This window comes from Phyllopteryx taeniolatus, chromosome 10 (assembly GCF_024500385.1).
Source record: "Phyllopteryx taeniolatus isolate TA_2022b chromosome 10, UOR_Ptae_1.2, whole genome shotgun sequence".
NCBI classification, from domain to species: domain Eukaryota; kingdom Metazoa; phylum Chordata; class Actinopteri; order Syngnathiformes; family Syngnathidae; genus Phyllopteryx; species Phyllopteryx taeniolatus.
In genome coordinates this window covers 17,296,973-17,306,482 of record NC_084511.1, presented here as the reverse complement: position 1 = coordinate 17,306,482, position 9,510 = coordinate 17,296,973, and the positions used below count along the sequence as shown (strand labels likewise).

The 9,510-nt window shown below is 46.5% G+C and overlaps 2 protein-coding genes across 5 annotated transcripts in view; one reads left to right on the top strand and one right to left on the bottom strand.

The window, feature by feature from the left end:
* nek12 (NIMA-related kinase 12) overlaps positions 1–2,809 on the bottom strand; it is a 4,133-nt gene extending 1,324 nt beyond the window's left edge. The window contains exon 1 of the mRNA XM_061787868.1: positions 1,794–2,809. Within this exon, the coding sequence (XP_061643852.1) occupies positions 1,794–2,757 (964 nt within the window). The 5' untranslated portion in view covers positions 2,758–2,809. The remainder of the gene's footprint in view (positions 1–1,793) is intronic.
* A 480-nt stretch (positions 2,810–3,289) lies between these two features.
* On the top strand, positions 3,290–9,371 carry pin4 (protein (peptidylprolyl cis/trans isomerase) NIMA-interacting, 4 (parvulin)). 4 transcript variants are annotated; one of them, XM_061788341.1, is made up of 4 exons: positions 3,290–3,375; positions 3,724–3,788; positions 3,851–3,970; positions 9,089–9,371. In XM_061788341.1, the coding sequence occupies exons 1-4, from the start codon at positions 3,321–3,323 to the stop codon at positions 9,245–9,247; spliced, it is 399 nt and encodes a 132-aa protein (XP_061644325.1). In that variant the 5' UTR covers positions 3,290–3,320; the 3' UTR covers positions 9,248–9,371. The 4 variants fall into 4 exon arrangements, with proteins under 4 accessions (XP_061644325.1, XP_061644324.1, XP_061644327.1 ...); XM_061788340.1 differs by having other exon boundaries at positions 3,292–3,375; positions 3,721–3,788; XM_061788343.1 differs by having other exon boundaries at positions 3,325–3,482.
* The last annotated feature ends 139 nt before the right edge of the window (positions 9,372–9,510 follow it).

Here is a 9,510-nt window from a genome sequence, read left to right as displayed (position 1 = left end):
ACGGGCAATTTAGAGTCTCCAATTAATGCATGTTTTTGGGATGTGGGAGGAAACCGGAGTGCCCGGAGAAAACCCACGCAGGCACGGGGAGAACATGCAAACTCCACACAGGCGGGGACGGGGATTGAACCCCGCACCTCAGAACTGTGAGGCTGACGCTCTAACCAGTCGGCCACTGTGCCGCAGTCTATTGGCATTGACCACAAATTTCTCCCAGAATCATAACTCTTCATCTTCCTATTGACAATTCTGTCTGACCCTCTGAAGGAGGGATGTCAAACTTATGAACTTGTTTTCATCGCAGGCCACATCGCTGTCATTGTTACCCTCAGGGGCTGGGGTATGGTGTGTGTGTGTGTGTTATAATGGTGAAATTGCATAAATGTATAATCGCTAGTTTGAAATATTTAATGCGTTTCTTTTTAGGAAAATACAACATCAATAGTTTGTCTTCATTTTAGGAAACGAAGGATTGAGACGTGCAACAGTAACAGTTTGAATTAGTATGGTGCAAAATAAATGTTCTTACTTTGGCTTGATCCAAATAGCCAGCAGAGGCTTTTTAAACGCCGCTGGAAGTTACGTTTGTAAATGAGTTAACAAGTTGGACGGTCTGCCAGAACGTTCTGCCAAACTGTAAGTGTAACTGTACACTCGCCAGAAGTTTAGCTGCACTGTGTTTGTTTACCAAACAGGCTTGTGTCTCTGTCTGTTAGACTTCTTATGCATGTATAATAAGGTGGAAGGCTGGATCTGGACTAGGGGCCTTCAATTTGGCAACTCTGCTGTTAAGGTAGTAATTTTCCAATTGCGTATGCAGGCTCCCTCTAGTCTAGTGGTTGGCTACTCAGTGTGTGTTAGGTTGTTAATTTCTTAGCAATGAAACCATCACATCTGAAACACCATCTTGTGTTCAGTTGTCTTTAACTTTTAAGTACAATGCATTTGGTACTTGGAGAGCGAAATATGTTTTGAGGTGGTACTTGGTGTAAAAAGGTTGAGAGACATTGCTCTAAGGCATGGATGTCAAGCTGGTGGCCCGGGGGCCAGATCCGGCCCACCACATCATTTTATGTGCCCCGCGAAAGCAAATCAAAATTGCTCATTGTGTTATGGTGTAATACCATTGAGAAATTTGCAAGCATTTTTTTTGTTACCAATCCCCCTTTGAAAATAAATTTAATAGTTGAAAAACATGTTTTTATAGGCTTCTGATTTCAAAACTGGCTATTAATCAATGTGTTGTGTATGTAATTACAGTATATGAGGTAATCTTTCATTTATGTGGGTTCACAGTTGTAGCGGCCCTCCGAGGGAAGTCATAACTACGATGTGGCCCGTGACAAAATTAGTTTGACACCCCTGCTCTAAGGTATAGGTGTCAAACGCAAGGCCCGGGGGCCGGATGCGGCCCGCCACATTATTTTATGTGGCCCGCGAAAGCAAATCATGCTCGGCAACTTCCGTGATTTTTGCTAAAATCTTTACCCAAATTCCAAATTGTCATAATAATGAACAATAATGTTGAGATGTTGCATTTTTATGTTACCAAATCCTTCTTCTACAGTAACTTAAACAATACTTAGACAAACTATTATCCTTGTCTTCTGATTTCAAAAGTAGTTATCCCTCAATTTGTTGTGTAATGGTAATAGGATTTGGTGAGTAAACATTTATATGGTTTCACTGTTTTAACAGCCCTCTGAGGGAAATCATTAACTACAATGCGGCCCTAAACAAAAATGAGTTTGACACCCCTGTTCTAAGGTTCTAAGTGTTCTATTGTAAATTACCAGCGAGCTCGGCTGAATGTTGACTTTGTTCCTCTAAAGAAGACAAACTTCCCTCCTCGTCCTCGTCAAAGTCATCAGGATAAAGGCAGCCACAGTGACTCTGTCCACCAGCACAGGAACCATCCTCCTCTACAAGGCACTCCTCATACAGTGTGTCATGACATTGAATATGGCGTAAGTGATCTTGCACAAAGGCACTGTCAACAATACTGGCAGCGCTTGGTCTGTTTTCCGGTTCAGTGCATAACATTTCTTGGATTAAAGAGGAGATGTTTTGGGAGTAAAGTTCAGGCACCGGATCGTACTTTCCTTTGGTGATCTTGTAAAAGAGACTGATGAGGTTGGAGGCTGTAAATGGAGGCGTGAGAGCACAGAGCTCATAGAGCAGGCAGCCCAGAGCCCAGATGTCACACTCGGAGCTGTAAGGCACATCCTGGCAGAGTTCCGGGCTCAGGTAGCAGGGAGTTCCGATACATGTGGAGGCCATGTCGGCTGTGCTTGACATCACTCTGGATACCCCAAAGTCGCCTACCTTCACCATTCCTTGTTTAGTTAGCAACACATTTGAGGTTTTGATATCCCTGTGAAGTATTTTAGCTTTGTGTATGTAACTCACAGCCAGGGTGACCTGCACAAACCATCCAATGACCGTGCTCTCCATGAAGAATTCACTTGGTTTCCTTTCTTTGACTCTGTCATCTAATGTCCCGCCATCGCAGTAGTCCATCACAATGTAAATAAAGCCGTCATCAGGGCTCACGAAAACCTCACTGCAGTTCACTATGTGAGGCTGCTTTAACTTCCTAATGATCTCTGCCTCTTGAAGAACTGCCCTGTGTGTCCGTGTGCTCTCCAGTTTGATCCTCTTCACTGCATGCAACCTCTCTGACTCAGCGTTTCTCATCAGGAAAACTTCTCCTGATGCTCCTCTGCCCAAACACATCACCATCTTGTACTTCTCCATTTTCCCAGGCACAAGTCAGAGCTGTTAGGCGACCTGCTCTAAACAAGAATGCTGCGCCATGAAGTTTTTTTGTGTTGCAGTTGCTATGGAGACCAGGCGCTGTGAAAACTGAGACGAGGGTCCTTTGTGTTCTGTTAATAAATGTTTATTGATTCCTTCCATTTGTATTCTTCTCGCAAGTTGAATCTGTTAGTGTGCTATGGGCTCCTTTAGGCAAGTGGGTTGTTTATTAATTCAATACATTTGTTATTTGATTTAAAAAAAAATAACGACTTAAACTCTTGAATGATGCTAAACCAAAATCTTTTTTTCCCCCTCTGGGACCAGACTTAATGTACATGTGTTTTTTTGTGTCCCAAATATCAATGGCTATTAAATTGTAAACTATCGATACTGCTAATTTACTTCAGAAAATAATGTGGAAAAGGACAAATAATTATCATTGATGTATTACATAAGTATCTGCTTAGGAGAATTTGAAAGTGGCAGAACAATAGAATTGAGAACTCATTTTGTGCATGTCAACAACAGATTTTACACTAGATGGCGGAATAAATGTACCAATGTTCGCCGTAGAAGAAGACAAGTCTACTGCGCATATACAACAAAACAAGAAGCGTGAGTGTGTGCTAAAAGTGTTGTTTACATTTCCCTTTCTAGTTTGAATTTCAGTAAACATTGACTTAAAATGCCACCAAAGGGCAAGGGAGGCAAGGGTACGAAAGGTTCGTGCTCTCTTAGTTGTGCATTTTTGCTTAAGATTTGTTATATTGTCTCAAATCACGACTTGTATTGTGACGTAGCTTGCAACTGCACTCATCTATCTATTATAGTAAAGTACCTGGGCTGCTTAATAGAAGTTATTATTGCAGGGTTATTGTCGATTTCAATCATCATCATTATTATTATTATTATTTGTATTATATATTGTCCCGACTCCTCATTGCTGAATCTTGTGCTCAGTAGGAGCGTCAGGAAGTGCAGAAACTGAGAAGAAGGAGAAGGCACCGAAAGGAGGCACTGCTTTAAAGGTGGCTACCTCATTTACTGTTTCTTTTCTCGATCCATCTACTCACGTCTACAATGTCCCTAGGTTCGCCACATCCTCTGCGAAAAACATGGGAAATGCATGGAGGCAATGGAGAAACTGAAGGCGGGAGTTCGTTTCAGCGAAGTCGCATCACAATACAGTGAAGACAAAGCAAGACAAGGAGTAAGAAGAGCACGACATGCACCCTTGATTCTGCTCAATCCTAAGCATTCACTACTATGCCCAAGTTCACTTCTGTTCACAATTTAGTATCGTACGAATTCTTCTTTCTGTATAATATTAGGTAGTAGGGCTTCAACAATGAATCGATAAAAATATATATTTAAAAAAATGTTTGCAACGAATTTCATGAGCACTGCAAATGAAAATGTGTTCTGAATTGCCTTACCTGGATAAATAAAGGATGACGTGAGCTCAATAGCATGCCAAGTCACGACAACGATTGGATGTGTGCAGTTTGATAGCGATAGACAATTAGCGATCATTTCTCCAAATAAGGCAAAACGTTCTTGCTTCAAGCTGTTTATTTGTCACTCCCAGTTTTAGTTTACTGTAAACTGGACACATAAAACAAGTGTTCAAAAATAAACTAACATAGAGTAAGAAGGCATTGACAGACATGCTAACAAGAAAATTAGAAATTCATCCATCCATCCATCCATTTTCTACCGCTTATCCGAGGTCGGGTCGCGGGGGCGGTAACTTTAGCAGGGACGCCCAGACGTCCCTCTCCCCAGCCACTTCATCCAGCTCTTCCGGGGGGATCCCGAGGTGTTCCTAGGCCAGGCAAGGACGTAGTCTCTGCAGCGTGTCTTGGGTCGTCCTTGGGGTCTCCTCCCGGTGGGACGTGCCCAGAATACCTCACCAGGGAGGCGTCCGGGAGGCATCTGAATCAGATGCCTGAGCCACCTCAGATGACTCCTCTCGATGTGGAGGAGCAGCGGCTCTACTCTGAGCTTCTCACCCTATCTCTAAGGGAGAGCCCGGACACCCTGTGGAGGGAACTCATTTCGGCCGCTTGTATCCGGGATCTTGTTCTTTCGGTCACGACCCACAGCTCGTGACGATAGGTGAGGGTAGGAACGTAGATCGACCGGTAAATCGAGAGCTTCGCCTTTCGGCTTAGCTCCTTCTTTACCACAACGGATCGATACAAATTCCGCATCACTGCAGACGCTGCACCGATTCGCCTGTCGATCTCCCGTTCCATTCTTCCCTCACTCATGAACAAGACCCCAAGATACTTGAACTCCTCCACTTGGGGCAGGATCTCATCCCTGACCTGGAGATGGCATGCCACCCATGGTGTCAGATTTTGAGGTGCTGATTCTCATCCCAGCTGCTTCACACACTGCTGCAAACTGCTCCAGTGAGAGTTGGAGATCACGGCTTGATGAAGTCAACAGAACCACATCATCTGCAAAAAGCAAAGATGCAATACTGAGGCCACCAAACCGGACCCCCTCTACGCATCGGCTGCGCCTTGAAATTCTGTCCATAAAAGTTATGAACAGAATCTGTGACAAAGGGCAGCCTTGGCGGAGTCCAACCCTCACCGGAAATGAGTCAGACTTACTGCCGGATATGCGGACCAAACTCTGACTCCGGTCGTACAGGGGACCGAACAGCCCGTATCAGGGGGTTCGGTCCCCCATCTCCCGAAGCACCCCCCCAAAGGACCCCCCGTGGGACACGGTCAAACGCCTTCTCCAAGTCCACAAAACACATGTAGACTGGTTGGGCGAACTCCCATGCACCCTCGAGGACCCTGCCGAGGGTTTAGAGCTGTCCACTGTTCCACGGCCAGGACAAAAACCACACTGCTCATCCTGAATCTGAGATTCGACTTCCTGAGGGACCCTGCTCTCCAGCACCCCTGAATAGACCTTACCAGCAAGGCTGAGGAGTGTGATCCCCCTGTAGTTGGAACACACCCTCCGGTCCCCCTTCTAAAAAAGAGAGACCACCACCCCAATCTGCCAATCCAGAGGCACTGTCCCCGATGTCCACGCGATGTTGCAGAGGCGTGTCAACCAGGACAGCCCCACAACATCCAGAGCCTTTAGGAACTCTGGGCAAATCTCATCCACCCCGGGGCCTTGCCACCGAGGAGCTTTTTAACCACCTCGGTGACCCAGAGATAGGAGAGTCCGCCTCAGAGAACCCAGACTCTGCTTCCTCATGGGAAGATGTGTCGGTGGAATTGAGGAGGTCTTCGAAGTATTCTCCCCACCGGCTCACAACGTCCTGAGTTGAGGTCAGCAGCGCCCCATCCCCACTATGCACAGTGTTGATGGTGCACTGCTTCCCCCTCCTGAGACGCCGGATGGTGGACCAGAATTTCCTCGAAGCCATCCGGAAGTCTTTCTCCATGGCCTCACCGAACACCTCCCATACCCGAGTTTTTGGTTCAGCGACCACCAAAGCTGCATTCCGCTTGGCCAGCTGGTATCCATCAGCTCCCTCAGGAGTCCCACAGGCCAAAAAGGCCCGATAGGACTCCTTCTTCAGCTTGACGGCATCCCTCACTATTGGTGTCCACCAACGGGTTCGGGGATTGCCGCCACGACAGGCACCGACCACCTTACAGCCACAGCTACGGTCAGCCGCCTCAGAAATCCAGGCGCGGAACATGGGCCACTCGGACTCGATGTCCCCCACATCCCCCGGAACATGAGCAAAGTTCTGTTGGAGGTGGGAGTTGAAACTCCTTCTGCCAGGGGATTCTGCCAGACGTTCCCAGCACAACCTCCCAATACGTTTGGGCCTGCCACGTCGGACCGGCATCTTCCCCCACCATCGGAGCCAACTCACCACCAGGTGGTGATCAGTTGACAGCTCCACCCCTCTCTTCACCCGAGTGTCCAAGACATGCGGCCGCAAGTCTGATGACACGACCACAAAGTCGATCATCGAACTGCGACCTAGGGTGTCCTGGTGCCAAGTGCACGTATGGACACCCTTATGCTTGAACATGGTGTTCATTATGGACAATCGCTGATGAGCACAGAAATCCAATAACAGAACACCGCTCGGGTTCTGATCAGGGGGGCCGTTCCTCCCATATCACGCCCTTCCAGGTCTCACTGTCATTTCCCACGTGAGCTTTGAAGTCCCCCAGCAGAACGATGGAGTCCCCAGCAGGAGCGCTCTCCAGCACCCCCTCCAAGGACTCCAAAAAGGGTGGGTACTCTGAACTGCTGTTTGGTGCATAGGCACAAGCAACAGTCATGACCCTTCCCTCCACCCGAAGGCGGAGGGAGGCTAACCTTTCGTCCACCGGGGTGAACCCCAACGTACAGACGCCAAGCCGGGGAGCAATAAATTTACCCACGCCTGCTCGGCGCCTCTCACCGTGGACAACTCCAGTGTGGAAGAGAGTCCAACCCCTCTCGAGAGGACTGGTACCAGAGCCCAAGCTGTGTGTGGAGGCGAGTCCGGCTATATCTAGTCGGAACTTCTCGACCTCACACACCAGCTCGGGCTCCTTCCCTGCCAGAGAGGTGACATTCCACGTCCCTAGAGCCAGCTTCTGTAGCCGGGGATCGGATCGCCAAGGTCCCCGCCCAGCTCGCACTGCACCTGACCCCTATGGCCCCTCCAACAGGTGGTGAGCCCATGGGAAGGGGGACCCACGTTACCCAGCCCGAAAGGCTGTGCCCGGCCGGGCCGCATGGGTGCAAGCCCGGCCACCAGGCGCTCGCCTTCGAGCCCCACCTCCAGGCCTGGCTCCAGAGGGGGGCCCCGGTGTCCCGCGTCTGGGCAAGGGAAACCTAGATCTATCAATAGTTTTCATCATAGGGGTATTTTAGCCGTGCTTTGTCTGGTCCCTCACCTAGGAACTGTTTGCCATGGGTGACCCTACCAGGGGCGTGAAGCCCCAGACAACTTAGCTCCTAGGATCATTGGGACACACAAACCCCTCCACCACGATATGGTGACAGCTTCCAGGAGGGGAATTTGAAAATTTGAAATATTAAAAAATAAAAATAATAATAAAACATGGAGTAGCCCCATTATATACTTATCTTCTGGTATAGTAACTATGAAGGAAGAGACATGCATGTGGGTGTGGATAGCTCTTCAACATACTGTACAACGAATGAGTGTCACACAACACAAGATCTGGAGTGGTGTGGGTGACTAAGGCAATTGGGAAGAGACACATTTAAAGTGTACCACATGTGTTACATGTGCCATCTAATGCACTTGGATATAAAACTACTATGGATGTTAAAACATATAAACAGATTGATCAAATAAAAAAAAATATTGGTCAGATGTTAAGAATGTGATTTTGATTGTTTATTGTTCTGACAGCTACCTGTTTTTCTCCAATTTAATTAAAGAAAAAAATATATATATATTGCCGTTGTTTTTGTGTGTTGGTCGATGACCTAATGTCAAGCTATTTGACATCAACACTAATTGAATTATTTTTTAAATCATAATTTATTACTTTGAGTGCTTGGGAGTTCATCTAATACAACCTGTTTTTGCACTTTTCTGGACTCCCAATTTAAAATAAAGTACTGTTTTTGAATAAAGGGATGAAAATTTTAAAAAAAGTTTATCATCTGATTCATCGATTAGTCGAAAAAAAATCATCAACCGATTAATCGATTATTAATAATAGTTGCAGCCCGATTAGGTAGTATCGAAGCGCAGTGGATAGCGGTTAGCATGTATGTCTCACAGTTATGATGAGGTTCACCCGTGATCGTGATGAGGACAAGTGGGATAGAAAATGAATGGATGGCTATGGTAGTATCCTAAAAATCCCCAGAGCAGAAAATAGGCATTTATCTATCACATTATGACATATGCTGGTTAGAGCGTCAGCCTCACAGTTCTGAGGACCCGGGTTCAATCCCCGTCCCCGCCTGTGTAGAGTTTGCATGTTCTCCCCGTGCCTGCGTGGGTTTTCTCCGGGCACTCCGGTTTCCTCCCACATCCCAAAAACATGCATGAATTGGAGACTCTAAATTGCCCGAAGGCATGACTGTGAATGGTTGTTTGTTCCTATGTGCCCTGCGATTGGCTGGCAACCAGTTCAGGGTGTACCCCGCCTCCTGCCCGATGACAGCTGGGATAGGCTCCAGCACGCCTGCGACCCTAGTGAGGAGAAGTGGCTCAGAAAATGGATGGATGGATTATGTCATATGCAGTATGACTGATTATTGCAATGTTTTGGAATGATCAGAGAACAACAGAAGAGTACGGAATACTGAATACTGAATTCATGAAAACATTTTGGCTTATGGTAAATGTTTTGCACAGGGTGATCTGGGTTGGATGACTCGAGGATCCATGGTTGGACCTTTCCAAGAGGCTGCTTTCAACTTGGCCATCTCTTCCATGGATAAACCTGTTTACACAGACCCCCCTGTAAAGACCAAATTTGGTTACCACATCATTATGGTGGAGGGGAAAAAGTAATGAGGAGCAACATTAAATTTGGATGTCCAATTTCACATTGTGCTCTATTGTGAATGTGATTATTTCAGTGTTGCTCTGTTGATGCAATGTTTGTAAAAAGGAAATAAAGGAATAAAATGTCTTAGTTAATTGTACACTACCATATTATTTGTTCGTCCATTTACATTCACACAGGTCAAAGTAGTGAATGAATCGTCGAGTCCATTTAAGGTAAGGAAAATATTAAAGTTTGAAGGTTGTAACACTAAGAAATTGCTGAGGAG